Source organism: Lutjanus erythropterus, chromosome 22 (assembly GCF_056507025.1).
Source record: "Lutjanus erythropterus isolate fLutEry1 chromosome 22, fLutEry1.hap2, whole genome shotgun sequence".
NCBI classification, from domain to species: domain Eukaryota; kingdom Metazoa; phylum Chordata; class Actinopteri; order Lutjaniformes; family Lutjanidae; genus Lutjanus; species Lutjanus erythropterus.
This window is the reverse complement of record NC_139338.1, coordinates 10,517,992-10,537,249: the sequence shown is the minus strand read 5'-3', so window position 1 is coordinate 10,537,249 and position 19,258 is coordinate 10,517,992. Positions and strand designations below refer to the sequence as shown.

Genomic DNA, 19,258 nt, shown 5'->3' with positions numbered 1-19,258 from the left:
ACACGTATCCCAGCATTTGACATGCGCCTCTGCCCCGTCTGACCATTGCACACACTTCTTGTTACATCACATTGTTTTACACAAACCCTAAAGGTCATGAACGTTTGTACAATCCTCTGACTCACCAGTGTTTGTCTGGAAAAGGTCACTATGGTTTGGACAATGGACTACGACTAAGTAACTCAAACTTGATTGTATTATATGTTACTCTGTTATACACTGTAGTTGTTGATTGAAATGTATCATTAATTAATATCTATAATTACTGTTTATAATGAGAACTTATATACGGACTTAGATTAGGTTGGTAGATATGTGCATTGTGTCCATACATTTTTATTTTATCATCATTTCTGCCTCTTTTGTTTTTTACAGTTTTGTTGATTGTCATTGAAGCATTTCTGTAAGTATTAAAGACACTTATTGTTTGTCCCTCAGTTTACACGTGACAGGTTTTACCTTGTCCACATGCTTGGTGTGTCCCACAGTAACATCTTAGGGTTCTCTTAAAGCAGCTACAATCAATATGTAATATAAAGAAGAAATCAAATGAGCACTTGTCTTATTTAAAAAAAAAAAACAGCAATTAGCGATTAGCTAGTAAACACTTCTCTGTAAGTTTATCTGCTGGACGTGTAGGAAAGTGTTTGCTATCAAGTCAACCCAAATGGTTAAAAAAAAAATCTGTTTTTGCTGATGTAATGTTGACTCCAAAGGTAGTCAAATCTACATTTGCCAAAATAATTCTAACATATTCTAGTTGTCAAGTTGTCTATATGACCATAAAACAAATATTAACATGGTGTTAGAGAAAGAGTCAGGGGATCACTAAAGTCTGACTTCATTTCTAAAGTTTGCAAAATTATTCAAACTAGACATATGATAGAAACATACAGTATGAGTCAGGTTTATATGATGTTTATAAGCCTGTTTGGGCAAGATACTACACTGATATCAGAGTACCGAACTCACATCTTAGTATTTTGGACATAATTAAGTCCATTTTGTCAATGTGTTTTTGCAGTATGAAATTATATTTTCCAGCATAACATTATGATGGTCAATTTGAGAATTCATCTACAGACATGTTAGTGGTCGTTGCAGCCGTGCTTATCTAGAAAGTGACGAGATGACCCAAGGCGAGCCAGCGAGAATGCGCATCAGACACACAACACCCTGTGTGAGGCAGGACGTGAGGCACCACCCCCAGGTGAAATACCAATTTTAGAGAGTCCGTTTCTCTTTTTTTTACCCCAGGCCTCCCACTCCCAAGAATTTGCCATCCTCAAGTTATCCACTAGATGCCCTCAGATGTTCTTGTCAGTCCTGATGATCCCTGCCCACCCACACACCTGTCCCCACTTTACCATCAGCCCTGCATATATAAATATACCAACCCCTTTTCAGTTACCATTTCATCAAAGTTACCACGTACCACAGCCTTTTTTTTTCAAGCCAGCACCTAAATCTCACTCTGTATCTGAAAATGTTTCTTCCTACCTCACCTCCCTGTTTAATCTTAAGCCTGATTATCTGGATTTTGGATTCATGGCTGCTCTTAGCTGCATGTTTTTGCCTGGTTCTCTGGTTTTTGCCCTTTATCAAGCCTGTTCTCCTTTTTGCAAATAAATTGTAAATTGATCTGCCTCCATTGTCTGCTTTGGGGTCTTGTTCCTGTTGCCCTCAGTCAGTGGTTTAATTAAATAAAATTAATTAAAATTGGCCCATATGATTTGTCCAAGGCTTTTGGATCAGGGCTTTAATTTTAGAGTCTTTGAAGCGTTTGACTGGTAATTTGTCACCCTGTCAGCTTGCAGCATCACATCCCATCATCAACTCTATTTTTCTGAGTAAATCCACAAAACTACCTCAGCTTTTTCGCTGAGCATTTGCATCGATTTATCAGTCTGGCTTGTTTAAAGTTGAAGGTTGTTTACATAACCGATTCTATCAAACTTTGGCCCCTCAGTGTTTACTTTGTGCCTTGCCAAATACGATTTTCTTACTGGTCAAAAAGTGACTTTAATTTATGTTTGTTCTTTGTGTTTTTTTCCTTTTACCATATTATACTATATATTGCTACTGTTCTGACCTGTGATTGCAATATTGTATAATTAATCCCTTTTAATTACTACACCAATACACTCAATATTACTATGGCAACATGCTGAAATAATGGGTAGAATAGCATAAATGCTAAATAAAAACAAAATGTGTAGATTCTCCTTTTCACATCTGGATTTGAAGTTGAGCTCTGTGAGATAAGATTCATTATTATTTGCAGTCAGTTAGATTTGTTATTTGTTTATTTTATCACATTTCTATTTTTATTTCTAGTACACTGACTCTTGCACCTTTTTTTACAGTGCATTTATAATGTCTGTTATAAAGAGACAATGTTTATTTATTTTTTCATAAATTGATTCTGTGGTGTTTTATGTGAGAAAAACTTCAACACAATTGAAAAAGAATCCACTGAAACCTAATTGTTTGGCCATACCTAGAATTACTTTCACTGGGCAAGTGACTTGCTGAAAAAAGAAAAACCCTGAAACGTTGATACATGTGCAGCAAGGAACATAATTTTACCTATTTCTTCTATTAAGGGGTTGATTTTGTTCATTCGCTTTGTCTTATTTTTAATTAATATGTCGTTGCTCATGAATCTGTCAGAATGTGCAGTGTCCAGTTTCACCACCAGGCTGTACTCTACACAATAATATATCCACTGTAAGGTACTGCATTGCCACTGAGGGGATGTCACTGCTTTTATTTGTACAAACCAATGCCAGTCAGACATAAAAATGTCCAATACAGAACTTTAAAATAATTTATATACAGTACTGCAAAGTACCTGCCTCCTTATTTCCAGCAGGTACAGTAGTTGATGGTCTAAGGCACCCTGATAAAGTAACAAGCTACATTCCTGTCTGATTGTACCTGAAACTAGATACAGGGACAAAAGACATGCAAAATGCTCTCACCAAATGCAAAAATCCAACAGCCGAGTATGAGTTTTCAGAAAGGGAAAATGGTAAACACTTCATTCACTGTTGCTGTGCAGGAATGTGAAGGCTCTTAATCTTAATCCTTGGAATTTGTGAGGGACCAAAGCTGATTGTGTGACCTACTGCCTGGAGGCCTGAGCCCCCCACCGGTCACTGGACGAATAGAGCTTTCCCTGACGCATGTTTATACCAAGACACACACTTCATACTGAGCAGTGTTGGGCAAGTTGAAATGCAATAAGTTACTTTTTACTTATTATTCTTTTAAAAAAAATAATAATATTACTTTACCTATTACTTGATACAGAAGTAATTAGGTATTGGTGTATGCTATGCATTATATACTGTACATATGTGTGTATGTATATTTATACATGTATAGAATCTATGCATGTGTATAAATAAAGTATCTATCTATCTATCTATCTATTACTTTTGTACCTTGTTTGTACTAAAGTTGAACTGTTGATCCAGTGAAGTGTTAAGGCTCGGAAAGCTTTTTTTGTCAGCCGTCCAGATGTTCACTGTGGTGGAAACAAAGTCGACCTCTCTGAGTGTGGAAAGTCTTTAGAAACTATTTGGAAAAGGGTGGGAACTTTTTCCAAAAAGACACTCGGCAGGTGATTGGATGAACCATTTGCCCATCACATCTAACAAGGGCTAAGATCAAACTCTTGCAGAAGCTGGTAGAGAGAAGAGCGAGGACATCTTTTCGAGAAAAGCCTTCAATGCCGTTCTTCACTCTTCTTTCGATGAATAAATACTCTGCGGTTCTGATGTAAGTGATGAAATATCAGTATGCACGCTAACCTCTTCACGAGCTGTTCGAGACGAATCACCTCCATGGATGCTTCTCACTGTCACCACATCAAAAACCACACCTGGAGCTGCCAGTGGTTCCTGCTAGGATACTGATTGGCCGCACCACTTTTGATGTGGATAACTTGAAGCCTGGCAAGGCTTGCGTGCATGATCTTGTGAATCCAGCTGCCATGCAAGCTAAAAGATGGCCTACCTCAGACAAAAAGGTACTCAGTAAGTTACTTGGATTAGTAACTGTAAAATGATTATTTTGGAAATTGCAATCCCTTATACTTCTTGTTCCTGGGTAAAGTAATAATATTACTGTAATTTATTACTGACTAATGCATTACCGCCCAACACTGATACTGGGAAACACTGTTTCACGTAAGAGGTCTTGATCAAAGCAATCCAGCACATCTAAAGAATGAGTGTAGTTGGTTTTATGTTGAACTGTTGGTGTAACGTATTTTTGCGAGTAGGATCAGTAGATTCAGACTTTGATTTGCAACTAATGTTTCACCTTTCTGGGAGAAAAAAATCTAGCAGGCCTGGTTTGAAGTTACTAATCTGTCTCCCCTCTACCTCCCCTCCTGTTCTCTTGTTGCTGTCCCCCTCCTGGACTGGCTGGCATGTGTGTGTGGAATAAAAATGTGCGAGGCCTTTTGTCCATCTGGTTCCAAGTAACTGCTCTGCGCTCAGACAGGAGAATAGGACCTTGGGGAGAGACACATGGCTGCTTAAAGAGGAGCAGAAGAAGAAGAGAGGGGAGACCCCAGTCCCCTCGGCCTGGAGATGCTCTAGTTATTTCCTAATTCTAGAACTATAACTTGCTTGGAAATATTTAAATTTCCAGAAATTCCTCTGATAAGATCAGGGCTCGCTGGCCAATAGGGAGTAAGACTTGAAAGGCAAGCTGTACTTTGGATGGGAGTATTATCCAGACGAACCATAAGAGGGATTATACTATGACTACAAACTGGGTTAATTGAGTTAATTTTTGTCAGGTTTACCCCTGTCACGTTTTCCAGAGAACAAATGAGTCTTCATCGGAAACCATTTCCATCTCTGATATGGATTCAACCTGATGTTTACTGAGCTGAGAGGATTGTGAGAAGACGCTGGAGTTTGCACAGGTACCATAGTTTTCCAAAAAAATTGAATGCTCATGTCTAATTACAGAGAATCCAAAGTCCTTGAAAACTTATTGATGAAGAATAATCTTGTTAAAGTAGGATGTTTTTGTGAAGATGATCATTGCATAACAGCTGGCACATTTTCCTAAATTTGATTTTATTATATTTTTAGAAAATAATGTTTGTTTGATACCATTTAATTTGATGTGATAAATATATCTAAAAACACGAAATTTACTGAGGAGATTTTTGTATCAACTTTTAATACTCAATACTCAAATTGACTTTTTTCAGGTTAGATGAAAACAATTGCTTAAGTCAGATGTTCTTAAATTACTGCCCCAAACCTAATAGTATGGTTTCAGGGAAAAATATTTTTTATGTATAATTCCAAGTTGTTATAATCTAGAAAAGTGCCATCATTAAGGCAGAAATCTGACTAAGACTCAAAACATTACAACTCAATTCACTGTAGCTCATTCAATTCATGATGAAATACACTTTATACAGCGAGCAAACTTGGTTGCAGTTGAAAATCTTAAAATAGGAAACATTCACTTCCACTTCAGTGAGTTTTCTCAACAATTTTTGAAATACATATTTTGCTGGATTTAAAACTTGAGGATTCAAGTTTATCTGAAGGAGAAAAGTGAATTATCCCAACAAAATATTATTAGTTGGTAAAACTTAAGAGCTTGGCTTCAACTCAAAAATCAAAAATCTATTGAGATAAGTAAAAAAAATGTTTAAAGTTCTCTCAGCTTTATTGTTGTGTAGTGGGTAAAACAAGGTTAACAGAAAGGTTACACATTTTGGGAAATACGCCTACTCACATTCTTGTTAAGGTCTTCATAAGAAAATAATTGATACCACTCTTATCTGTCGGTAAATAAGTAGCTATTGCTAGCATTACTATCAACACTTTAATGTTTAAGCACTGGCTTACTACCATTTTTGTCAATACAGAAAAGGCTATTTAATGCAACTTAACACCAGTGGAGAAGCATGTTACTGTAATTAATTAATTAATCACACTGAAATAATTTTACCAAGTTTTATTTTGACAATCTCTCAAGGATTTAAAATGACATCATTGCTTTTTATTGATGCAAAACAAACCCATGAGTAATGGTACAGTAATACTATTCATTGTAAATTTTATTGTGGTTTTCTTTCCATCCCTACTTAAACTATTCTTCTACATACTGTAGGTCTAACCTTCATTTCATGACTAGAGACAATATACCATAAGCTGTTGTTCTTTGCAAAAAATTTTGAATAAACTAACACATTATTGTATTAAAAGAGTGAATTCCGTAAAATCTTTAGGCCGTCCTTCATTCTTCTGTCGTGTATGTCTACTTTTCTTGCAGTGCCTCGGGGACAGGTAGACAGACCAGCAGACGAGCATTGAGTGAAAAATGGAGGAAGCAACAGAGGACAGAAACAAGATGACCAGCCAGCAGGCTCTGTGTGAGCCGGATGAGAAGACCAAAAAACACCCTGGCATCTCCACTCTCAAAGTACTAAAGCTGTCTGTAATCATACTGTTTTTCTTCATGGGGTGAAGTCCATTCTGTTGCTGCATTAAGAGTAAATTGCTGCAGATAAAACCATCCAACCAGTGGTGGTGTACTTGTTAGCACTGTCCACTGACAGCGAAGGTTCATACTTCGAAAAGCACAAAGATAAATGCGTAAAATATGAGCTGCACATCAGTTTTTGGTCATTTTCAGAGATGTTCTTTCCCTCAAAGTAGGTAGAATCAAGTCAAGAGCTGATCTTATGTTGTTTTCGATAATCTTGGCAGACCATGTTTCTCCTCTAGACCAGCATATCAGCTTTGATCAAACACTTCAGTGTCAGTCCTGAGCTCAGCCTGAAGTGATTGCAGCATAACATCATCATGTACAAAGCTAATGGGGCATTTCTCCCTAAAATATATCTGTATTCAGCAGCCGGGTACTTTTTTGTTTTTGCCGTTTTCTGCTTCACAGTATCTCAAATATATAGACTCTTTACTCAACACTTATTCCAGATCAGACAAGGAGGTACAGTGCATTAAATTCTTCTTATTTTGTCATATATATGTTTTTATATGCTCTAATTGAGGTTTTCAAGAACATTTAGTAGCCAAATTGGTCCATGCATGTCAGATTGAGTCAAGTTTAAACAGAGAATGAAAGCCTCTGTAGCGTTATAGCATAATACATGAAATACTGTACACAGCAAAACATGCAGGAGAATTGCGGTAATCCCCAGTGGGAATTAAGTTAGTAATAAAGAGGCTGCAGGGTGCCCACACACAGAGTGAAACCAAAGACTGTGGAGGCTGCAATGTAGGAGGCAGAAGCCGTTTCAAAGCATATGTAAGAGTGCATGCATGATCAGTTCAGTGACATGTTAATAAGATAATGGATTGAAACACAAGTCACAAACACAAGTCTTTGCTTGGTAGGCTTTGTTCAGTCAAACCGGCAAAAAGACAATTTTCTATTTAGTTTTTTAGTTTGAGAATAATTATTAAAGGTGGAATATGTATGGTTTAAAAATATTTTCTCAAGAGTTGGTGGAGATCAAAAACAGAGCTAAAAGTTGACCCGTAGCTGCTGGATCTGTAAATAAGCAACTGTTTGCTAACAAGTTCTCTAATCAACCTTAAAATAAGAATAATTGTGATTTCATCTTTATATCTGGATGCTGGTCCTCCTTGATGGGATCTGCCATGTTGCTCTGCCATGTTTCTCCGGTCGCTCAGAACACCGGTCCTTTAAAGATTTAAAATCAGAGTAGATATAGGATGAAATAATGGATATTTATTAGTAAATTACATAAAACCTTTCATTTACAGCATCAGAACTTGGCTGTAATAATAATAACCTATATTTCCCCTTGTTTTTTCCAGTTGTTTATCGTGGCACTGTCCTTCGCCTGTTTCTCCAAGGCTCTGACGGGAACCTACATGAAGAGCTCCATCACACAGATTGAGAGACGTTTTGACCTCTCCAGCACACACGTTGGGCTCATAGATGGCAGTTTTGAAATGGGTACCATCTATCAGTTGATTTAATCCTTAATCATCTGTGCAACTGATCACTTCTTGCTTATGTTCCTGCACCTTTTTTGAATCTGTAGCTGATGATTCTCCAATGTATAAATGTTTACTTCTGATTACTTGGTTTCTCTTTCTTGGAGGCAGGCAACTTGTTGTTTCTTGCTGTGGTCAGCCACTTTGGGGCCAAGCTTCATCGGCCCAAACTCATTGCCGTGGGCTGTTTTCTCATGGCTGTAGGAGCCCTTCTCACTGGCTTGACACACTTCTTCATGGGACGGTAAACACTGACAAAAAAAAATTTCAACAAACGGTTGAAAACAAAAATTATGAGGAAAGACCACTAAATGATCTTGTGTTGGTTTTGACAGCTACAAGTACGACACAGTCATTCAGGTTTTCCAGAATGACAGCGTGAACATCGCCGCCTGTACAGATCCTCTGAAAACAGAAGACGTACCCGAAATTCGGATAGAACCATCTGTGACAGACAACACAGGTAAGAATGATTTGAGAGTGAAAAAATACCGGAAAGGCAAACTAGAAGACACATTATCAGGTTTTGTTCAGAGCAGAGCTTCTCAAAAACTTTGCTGGGGACCCGCTTTTTAAAAATGACAAACCATTGTGACCCAGTTGAGAATAGGCTTTATTAATCCTCTGAGTTATTTTGTGCATTAATAACTGTTCCTGATCATTGTTATTCCATTTCCACATCACCATATATTATTTTGCCCAATGCATATACATGTTAAATACTTTATGAATGCAAAATAAATGCAAATCCAAAAAAAAGTTATCTCAACAAAATATTTTTAGTTGATAAAAACATTTTATGTTTATGTTTAAATTGGCTAAAAACACAAAACTGCATTATAAAATATGTGCTGCAGATATAAACCTTAAATTTTGCAGAATCTTTTGAGGACCCAAAGAAAATCTCCTGTGACCCACCTGTAGGTCTCAACCCAGTCTTTGGGAATGGCTGCCCTGAGGGAAACCACCCTTACTCTTGTTATTTTACAACCACATCCACACAAAAATCAGTGGGTTTTGCACTCACAAAAATGATAAACCTAACAATAAAACTGTATAATGCTGGTCATGTGGAAAAGTCAGCTGTCAGCCTGTTCACTTTCTGACAAACCTCAAAGTTGAAATCAACAGCCCGCAATCAGGCCAAACTAGGAGAAGCCTTTGCTTTGATCAGTGAACAAAAAACCACAACAGTAGCATATAAAATGAGTCTGGTTGAACACGAAACCTGGTTGAAACCTGGCTTTCTTTCAGCCATCTCAGGAATGTGTTGATCCTGGTCTGACCTTCAAAGTCACTCACCTCACGTGCTCAGCAACTTTACAGCCGCTGAAATCTTCAGCCCCAAAGCTACACCTCTCGGGTAGCTGATAATTTAAAAATTCTCTTATTTTGACCTGACAAAACTTCTTAAAGGACAACTCTCCCCATCCCTACCAGGACTATTTTTCAACCCAACATCAAGAGCACCAATGATCAGTCTGTCTGCAGACTGCAGAACACACCAACAAGAGCTGAAAGCAGGAAAAAAAAGAGAAAAGAGACAGAATAATATCTGGGACCTTCAAGTGTTACAGCATCAGTGAGAAAGCAGATATGTGTAATATTTATCTGTAATAAATTCAGCTTGGACACATATCTGTCTGTGTATACTTCAATGTTTTGAGGTGCAGCTCTTGTTCCAATCAACTCTAGTTCTGTGAGACAGGTTAAAGTTGAAATGTTACGTGTGTCTCTCTATTGTCGAGCCATAATTAATTCTTCTAAAAGAAATACGCCACAAAGCCACAGACTGCAGTGTATTGGTCCCGTTCAGCTCCTCTGATTAGATGTATTTAGAAAGCAACACAATATGGCAGTCACCTACAATGCAGTTGTAACCAAGCCTAAAACCACATCCTATTGAAGTAATACTGAATGAACACCACATTGTATTCATGCATGTGGGTTTGAGGGAGTCCGCACAATTCAGGCAGCAGACTTTATTTTCTCTTTTTCAATAACACATGGGAGGAGGTTCCATACAAAGTTTGATCTCGTCTTTTTATTCAACTTTTGATACATGTGGACTGAAGGCTATTCTAGACACAACATTTTCATGAGAGTCTGTGAATGATGCAGTCAATATATATTCACACACAAAACCCCACATGCAATACAGAAGAGTATTAAGGCCACGCATGAGGAAAACAGTGAGAAACTGAGGGTTTTTTTTCTTTTTCTTTTTTTTTCAAATTTTCAAAGTCAAACTTTCAGTATTAGGGCCAGGGATAAGAAAAAAATAAATCAGAGGACAAACAAATGTTATTTCATATTTATTCTCAACTTCAATATTTGATTGTATTCTGAAAAATTGCAACCGTATTCTCCACATTGTGACCTTTTCTGTTTTCACAGGAAAACAGCACCGCAGAATATCCCAAACAGTGGAAGTAAACAGTGACCAGTTTTCAAACCTATAAAATAACAGAATAAGAACATGAAATGTCTCCATACTACTTGTCTCCATACTTTGGTTTAATCCAAGTCTCCAAAAGCCCCAATATGCCAAGTTGACTAAAACAAAAAATATTAGTTATGTTTTTAGTCTGTATCTTCACTGTAGATCCTTAGCTCAGAGCCATGTTCACATGCATGTGCACACTGTCTGAACTGTGTGTGTGTATTATGACGGTGTGCAAACGGCATGTCTGGACTTTAGGAAACTCGGATCATGCCAGACTTTAGGTTCGAAAACTGGTCACCATTCACTTCCATTTTTTTGAGAGATTCTGCAACACTGTTGCCCTGTGAAACTAGATAATGACTGAATTTTTATTTTTGAGTGAACTATCCCTTTAATTTCAACATTTTTACTTATGCCTGGCCCTTAGACTCTTTCTTACATTTACTGCACTGGTGGTTTTAAATGCATGTATGTAAAAACATATGTGATGACTGAATGGAGCAGCAACCACCAGCTTACTCTTGCAAGAATCACAAAGAAAAAGATCTTCAGTTGAATTTTATTTGTATGTTGCCAAATCATGACAGAAGTCGTCTTTTCATATAGAGCAGATCTAGACTGTACAATTTATAATACTATTTACAGAGTCTAAATAGTTCTAATAGATGTATTTTCTACACTTGAGAGCGTGATTTTAAAGATTTTTGTGACACAATCAATATCATGCATTCTAATTGTGTGTGTCTTTCTGTAGCCTGCGTGAGAGAGTCTAGTTCCAACATGTGGATCTATGTGTTCCTCGGGAACGCTCTGCGGGGGATTGGAGAAACCCCGGTCACACCTCTGGGCATCTCTTACATCGACGACTTTGCTAAAGCAGAAAACTCACCCTTCTATATAGGTAAGACATCACTGCATATCTGGGGTTTCCACTGGGATCTGGAAAAGGCCCCAGTGTCATAAATAATGTGAAACAATACACATAGGCGATTTGTTACACCATATTTTTTTACAGGGAGGTGTTATTGCAGAAGTGCAGGACTCAGAGAAAATTACAAATCCATCTGCTACTTCAGCACCATGGACAGCGCCATGGATTTCTTAATAGACAGTGCAGTTAGAATATACTAATATTTCAGAGCCATGGTCGGGGCCATTCTAACTTGCACAAACCTTTTCTCTTCTCAATCACATCATACAAAATGTTAATCTTTGATTCTTTTGCAGCTTGTCTTCAGACCATTACTCTCCTGGGCCCCATGTTTGGGTTCCTTCTGGGCTCCTATTGTGCCAAACTATATGTTGACATTGGATATGTTGACATGGGTAAGTGTAATGCATCTGCTTTGCAAGGAGCACACATCATCAGTTTCAGCTCATAACTTTAGCAGCTAAGCAGGTTTTTCATTGTAGTATAAAAAACGTGACAGTCCGTGGAGGTGGGGTGGATGAATGGGTCAAAAAAAGGACTTTTAAGATGCCTGCTCTTGTCAACCTCTGTCTCCAATAAAGGACTCATTGTCACACATCTGGATTGAAATAGAGATGTATTTTTTTCTATCAGCGGCGCATGAGACTGTTGACTGAAAACCATGGCTGAATGCCCGCTGTGTAAATAGGCGAATAGAGTTAAATCGAAGCGTTTTGGGTAGAATTTCATGTTTTGACAGACGAGACATGGTCACCGCTGGAGCTTTGGTTCAGACTGATTTTGACTCAGGCTGCTGCTCATGGTGCAAAGGTCTGACATGCCACCCTCAAAAATAGGCTGCACGCCTGTCAGAACAGGTTAGTGAGGTGAATCCCGTTGAGGGACCAGACTTTCACGGATAAAGTAAATTCAATAATTTATTTGCCAAACAAACTCAATCAGTTCACCCAAAGTGTGCAGTGTTGTTTTGTCTGTCCCGTCCCTGATAATTAGCCTGCTTTTCACAAATTAAATCTGTCCCTCAGGCGAATGACAGATTAAAATTACAAATTAAAGTAAAAAATTAAACACACTCCAGATTTCCTGCTCCTGCTGTTCCCTCACTCGGAAACTCCTTTCTGTCATCCAGAAAGTGTCACCATCACTCCTAAAGACGCCCGCTGGGTGGGCGCCTGGTGGATGGGCTTCCTGGTGTCGTCTGCGCTCCTGCTCATCTCCAGCGTTCCCTTCTGGTTCCTGCCCCGCTCGCTGCCAAAGCAGGAAGGAGACAAGAGCAGGCAGGAGAACCAAGATGGGATAGAGGACGCCCTCAACAACAATCACAACCTCAAGCTGACTGACATCGCTAAAGGTTGAGGCAATCCTCTTCTTCTTTCATAGCAGAACACTGCTGACACTTTGGCACATTTCCAGTTCAAATTTACACATTTAACACAACTTGGTGTTTTCCTAGATGACAGCATGTGTGAAGGTTTATGGTAGTTGCTTGTATTTTTACTTGATGTTCTTCCACAGGGTTTCTTCCCTCACTAAAGCGCCTGTTGGGAACTCCTGCCTACTTCCTGCTCCTTTGTGGGAGCATCCTGAAGTTCAACTCTTTCATTGGCCTGTTCACCTTCAAAGCCAAATACATGGAACAACAGTTTGGACAGTCTGCGTCCAGAGCCAACTTCCTTATAGGTAAAAAAAATAAATAAATATTGCATTATTACAGTTGTCATAGAGAGCCTCAAACACTTACATCTCTGCTTTTCCCAGATCAGTGCTATTGCTTTAGAACGGTAAAAGTTATGGGACTAGTGCACTGCCCATTTAAAACATGCCCAATTGGCTGATTTCTGTTCATCCAAACAACTTCATATTTGACACTGCACTTCCCTTTCCTAAACCTGCCGTGACATACTTGCGTCCTCTTGCAACAGAAGCATTAATTCCAAAAGTCTAGCCTTTATGTTTTTTAATGTCTTAGGATATTCCCAGATTCGACTGAGTCAGTACTACTGAGTGATGATGATGCCACAGTGTAACATCTCTGGTCTTTCTTTCTCAGTGAGTGATGGAGTGAAAGCTGTACCCAGCATCCCATTCAGCAGTCTAACAGTTAGGGCTCCCCTCTCAATACACTGCACAGTGTGCACTACTGGCATCAGTCACGCAGTACTAATAATTATGGCCTGTAGATCTCAGCAGCTCACACTTGACACTGCACTTCCTTGGGTTCTCAGCAATACTATAATGGTATTTGCTAAAATGTAGTGTAACAGCTGCAAAGTGTCAGCAAACTGGCTCAGTAATTTTGGTTGTGCAGCAAAATCTATCTATCTTTAGCAACCATAAGCTACTAGTCATGTAGACCAAGTAAGGCTGTAAGTAAGTGGCAAAAGTGCAATTTAAAAATTATGAATTCTTTCATTTGTGAGTCAAATGTTGCGTCTTCTTGCGAAATAGAGACAGGAGACAGTTAGCGTATCTTAGCATAAAGACTGAAAATTAGGTGAAACAGTCAGCTTTGCTCTCTTGCATTTCCTCTTAAAGCTCAAACACTCACAGAGAAACAAAACATCTTCCTACTTCTAGGTGTGTTGAACCTGCCAGCGGTGGCACTGGGGATCTTCCTAGGTGGGCTGCTGATGAAGAGGTATAAACTGAGTTTGGTTTCAGGAGCTCAGCTCTCCTTTGGTACATCCTTCATGGCGTACCTCCTCCTGCTGCTGCAGTTTGGCACCAAGTGTGATAACATTCCCGTGGCTGGGCTCACCATCTCATACAATGGGTCAGTGCTGAGACATGAAGGGGATATGAAGATGCTTTAACAGCTTTAACAAAGCAAAATAATGTATCTTTCTTTTTACAGCCTGCAGCTAATATAAAATATAAACCTTCTTTGCCCTGCAGGACGCCGGGTGTGTCATACGACAGCGATATGCTCTTCTCAGAGTGTAACAGAGACTGCTCATGTTCAGCAGAGGAGTGGGACCCTGTGTGCTCAGACAGCGGCATCACCTACATTTCTCCATGTATGGCTGGCTGCATCACCTCCAGTGGATACGGCAAGGACACAGTAGGGCTGCACGCTGTGAATGCACAAACACGCAGTGTTCACACTAAACCTGCTCATCAGCCAGTCTGAAGAGCCCAGAGTTCTTTTACTACCGTGTAAAGCATCTTATCAGCATCACTATAAACTAATGAGACATGTTTATCCATGCAGCCCACATTCCTTTCTCCAAAGATTCGTTCCTGAGCAGCCACACCTAGAGAAGTGCTTTGATAAACCCTGAACATTTGACTGAAGATAAGAATTAAATTATGACAACTCCAAAGAAGAATTAGAGTATTAATTCCCACACGCTCTGTGAAATAGAATAGAAAATAGAAATAGAAAAAGAAATTTATGTTCTTTTCTCTGGAGTTACTAGCAAGATTTCATTTAAAGTCCTTCCAGTTTATCTGCAGTAGTTAATATTTCATTATTGTGTTAATTTCCATTTGTTTTAATGTCCCATATATCAGAATTATGTATTTAATCACATTTGTCACCTAATTTAATGATAACATTTATTATTTTATGAAGGTTTATTAGATTTCTTGACGACACCAGACAGTGGAGTAGAGAAATCATGTATTGTGTTTCAACACTACAGTATGTGTCACAAATTAGCTCGAAGGTTCGATTATTAGCCTTCAGTTCATTATAACTTTAATTTTCCTCAATTCTTTCACATTTTTTTTCTGACCTATTTATCCAAAGTCATTAATCTGCAATGTTATTGTGAGGAAATTGCTTACTCCAAGAAAAGATTTGTTGATCCTCCCGCTACATTGCAGTGTCTCTCTCTTTGCCAGGTGTTTCACAACTGCAGCTGCGTGTCCGCCTCCTACCCAGCGGGTAGCAGCACGTCCGTGAGGCTGGGACAGTGTCCTCATGCCAAGGACTGCAGCCGCAGTTTCACCTCCTACATGGCTGTATCTGTCCTCAGCTCTTTCATCAACTCTCTGGGAGCCACACCTGGCTACATGGTCATCATCCGGTCTGTGTCTGGAAATAATGACAGCTGGGAATATTTGAACCAAAATTTGAAAGCATTCTGGTTTTCGTTTGTAGATTGTATAACACTGACCACTCACGTCTGAGTGGGCTGTGGTTGCATATAGGTTAACAGTCTTTGACCCGGTTTCCACATCTCAGTTTGCGTAATGAACTTTAAAAAATGACCACTGCATGAAAGAGCAAGTCTTAGTTCATCATCGGACAACAGCCGATGGGTTAAAAAATTAAGATTGATGTTTTAGCAACTCTGTTTTTTGTTTTTTTTTATTGCAGATGCATCTCACCAGAGCTCAAATCCCTTGCACTGGGTATGCAGACCTTGGTAACTAGGACTCTTGGTAAGCTTCATTACTTCCAGTTGCATTTCAAATATTTTTTTTTACTTTTTGATGTGGATTTGTTCTACTTTTTAAATGCAAATTCAGTTTCTGATAGCTCTAAAAGCTAAATCACATTCCTCTGCCTCACCTTTTGAAGTGTGGCAGTCAAAATAAGGCAATATGATATGATGAATATGATTGAAGTGTAGGATGAAATGCTTCTCTCCACTGTAATCTTTTAACAGTACATATTTGGGTGATACTTTGTCCATAGGTGGAATTCCTGCACCAGTTTATTTTGGAGCCCTGATTGATTCAACTTGCCTGAAGTGGTCAGTGAAGAAGTGTGGGGGCAGGGGGGCATGTCGCATTTATGACTCTGCTATGTACAGGTACACCATGGGATACAAATGTGGAAATAGAATGTGACACAACTGCAATGTAGATTTCTGGCCTTTACAGTCTTTTGCTCATCTTTTGTCTCTGTTTTCAGGATCATCTTTCTGGGTCTGATCACTTGTCTCAGTGGTTCCTCGTATTTCTTCATCATCGCCGTCATCATCCTCCTTAGACGACAGTTTCGAAAACCAGAGGGAGAGACTGAGAGCCAGCGTACAAAGGCCTCAAAGCAAATTGAACTTAAGGCGCCTTCAAATCCCGCTGAGGGCCAACCTAGCGCTCGTAAAACTCCCAAACTGATGCCTGCCATTCCCACCGTTTCTGCAAGGATTGCAACAAAACTTGGAGAGGGAGGGGAGGTTCAAGGAACAGAGCAGCTCCCCCAAGATGGCACAGTCATCTCAGCAAATAACACCCAGGAGAGGAAACAGCTCAAAACCCTGACAGAGACCACTGTTGAGTTAACTCCGCCTCCAAGCAAGGAAGCGAAGATGGAGATGGACGAGCAAAAGTCGGAGGAAGAGGTGAAAGACGGAAAAAAAGATGAGTTTTGCACAGAGATGAATGCACGGGTGGAAAAAGAGAAGCTGTATCATCAGACAGATGACAAGAGCCAGTTAGAGGAAGAACGACACAGCAAATGATGAGCCACAAAACTAAGGTTTGGCCAAAAGTCACATTTACATGGATTGTCAAAAGAATTGCATTTTGTTCTCGGGTATAGCATGCTCTATGCTAACAGTATTTTCCCTCTTGTATTACAGGATAGAGCTGTTGTATTACACTTAGACCTGAAGAAGAAATGGGCCAGCAGTGGTGCCTTTTCCACAGATCTAGAAACACATTACCGTACTGGATGTACACATTGACCAACAATTCAAATTCATGTATGCTCATGATTACAGACCAGCCATGCAAGGCTGAGACTGAAAAACCTTATAGAGTAAACTTGTGGGCCAAATAAATGTTTTTCTTTTTATGTCAATAAATGAAATCCTGAATGTGTGACATTTTTTGTCATATCAGATTTTGCTGTCTCAAAAAGATACCCGGAACCAGTGCTAGAACAACGTCCTGCTGTGGACATGAAGAATGTGAAAATGAGGTTCACTGTTAGGTTCCCTCCACACATGTGGCTTATGCGTACAAGTGCAAATTGAGAAGACTGTCTCCAAATCAGTGTCATTAATTAAACCTGCAGTGATTTTTTTTTTATTTTTACCATATGTGCAGCACAACAAGGTGTAAATACACTACTGACTCATTATCACCTTATAAATTTGAAGGCAGTGGCTTATTTAAACTTTGAGCAGACACAGAGCAACATTAGCATTAATTTGGAGTTGTGTTTTTTTGTGTTGTGGCCACCTGATGAACGTAAGTGTACCGCACATTCTCCTTTAAGCTCTGGTTTTCCACCCAATAACTCCTAAGGGAAATATCTGTCTCTTGAGTTTTTAAATTCTCCGGTATGCTCAACAACTCACTAGCTTTGTCTGCTGCTAGATAGGTAATGTACAATCAATGTAAAGTTGTAGTAAACGCCGGATGTAAAAACAAAACAAAACATAACAACAAATTAAAGGATAATAAAAAATCTCTGGAGAGTGGAAAGTAACTGAGTTTGTCACTGCAAGTGACTTTTTTTTAAAATCACTTTGATTTCTCTCTTTCTAAAAGCTTTCTTTCAGTCACTTGTACCTTGAATCAAAGAACTACAGTTCTAAATCCTTTTGAGTTATCGCTTCAAGAATAGAAACTACTGTATGTGTGAGCTGCCTGGTGTTTGTGTATTTACACTGCATATAGAAGAGAAAACAAATGTAGAATTAGGCTGGAGGAATGATACAAACACAAGCATTCCTGATCAAGGAGTCATTCATTTCCATCCAAACAAACGACAGCACAGGTAGGTGGTGGTGACGTTAACTGTATTTGTGTCTGTAGAAGCGTCATGGGCCAGAGAGAGAACAGACGCACTGTGCGAGGACCTGACTAGGCTGTTTTTCCAGATAAGGTCTCTGTGACCGTGGGTTGGATTTTGCACTCCTCCAATTGTACGTAGTTATTACGTATCTGTCATTTACACCATGCAGTAGTGGACACGTCCCCAGTTTGAGGAGCAGTCACTGTCAAAGGCCACAGTGCCATTACCTTTACTGGCACTGGCTACTAATCATTTCCCAGTGACTTTTGGTCCCAATTATGTTCATTGCTCCACTAATAAAGCAATATTGAGCTTGTGAATGGGAGCTTTCAAGCCCAAACCTCTACACTGAATGTGAAAACAAACAAAACTGCGATATAGACCTTCAAAATATGAAATAAAAGTGGAATAAGAAGCATTTCTGACACCTCAAAGACTGTGCAGATCCACTTAGCTTTCTGTTGTTGTGGTATTAGTGGCTTTCTTTATGTGATGGGAGCAGGATATTCAGCTGCCACCCATGTAACATCTGGATCCTCACAATAACCAAAGTAATCCAAGGGACAAGGTACCAGAATGCGTTTCTCCAGACAATAGCTTATAAGACTTATATAAGGCTTATAATAGATGTGAAATCCTACACACACCACCCACTTTCTTATTTCTCTTCCTTACTCTCCTTTTCTGTCTCTTGTCTGTCCTTCCACTCTGTCCTATTAACCTTTCTAAACACTCCCCTCATATTAACTAGAGTAGCTAAATATTTAATAGGTTAATTATATATTAAATTAAATTATTCTAATGTTATTATCAACCACCATTTGCCAATGTGATTGGATATAATTACATTAAGAGGCTTAGACATGCCCCGTTGTACATGGCCAAATTAATCAGTTGTTTTTAAACTATCACCTTGGAATAGTTTGTTTCATGTTCGTCTGCTGAAATGAGTCAGGAAATAGCAAAAATGAGTGTCAGGAAAGGGTGGAGTAAATCAAGCCATAACTTTGACTCAAGAAATGCGTGCAAACCACATAATCTATGTAAAAGTAGAGACATCTGAGAAATATCCTGTCACTCCGTCTCTGCAGGTTATCTTGGGAAGCTTACAGGAAATGCAAAGAGGTGTTAGTTGGACCTTGGTGGGTTTG

General features: G+C 39.0%; 1 protein-coding gene across 1 annotated transcript; it reads left to right on the top strand.

The window, feature by feature from the left end:
• The first annotated feature begins 4,476 nt into the window (after positions 1 to 4,476).
• Positions 4,477 to 17,670, top strand: slco1e1 (solute carrier organic anion transporter family, member 1E1). The gene is made up of 16 exons (XM_084711493.1): positions 4,477 to 4,945; positions 6,319 to 6,468; positions 7,851 to 7,992; positions 8,145 to 8,277; positions 8,369 to 8,496; positions 11,234 to 11,380; positions 11,707 to 11,805; positions 12,540 to 12,761; positions 12,926 to 13,090; positions 13,988 to 14,183; positions 14,306 to 14,471; positions 15,257 to 15,441; positions 15,735 to 15,799; positions 16,056 to 16,173; positions 16,275 to 16,841; positions 16,945 to 17,670. Exons 2-15 carry the CDS (start codon positions 6,367 to 6,369, stop codon positions 16,822 to 16,824), a joined length of 2,418 nt encoding a protein of 805 aa, XP_084567619.1. The 5' UTR covers positions 4,477 to 4,945; positions 6,319 to 6,366; the 3' UTR covers positions 16,825 to 16,841; positions 16,945 to 17,670.
• Positions 17,671 to 19,258: the final 1,588 nt, after the last annotated feature.

Excerpts from the sequence above, each read along its gene's own strand:
- slco1e1 (XM_084711493.1), top strand. The coding sequence starts at position 6,367 with ATGGAGGAAGCAACAGAGGACAGAAACAAGATGACCAGCCAGCAGGCT. Across the intron at positions 8,278-8,368 it reads ACACACTTCTTCATGGGACG|CTACAAGTACGACACAGTCA; the intron begins GTAAACACTGAC and ends TGGTTTTGACAG. Across the intron at positions 11,381-11,706 it reads AAACTCACCCTTCTATATAG|CTTGTCTTCAGACCATTACT; the intron begins GTAAGACATCAC and ends ATTCTTTTGCAG.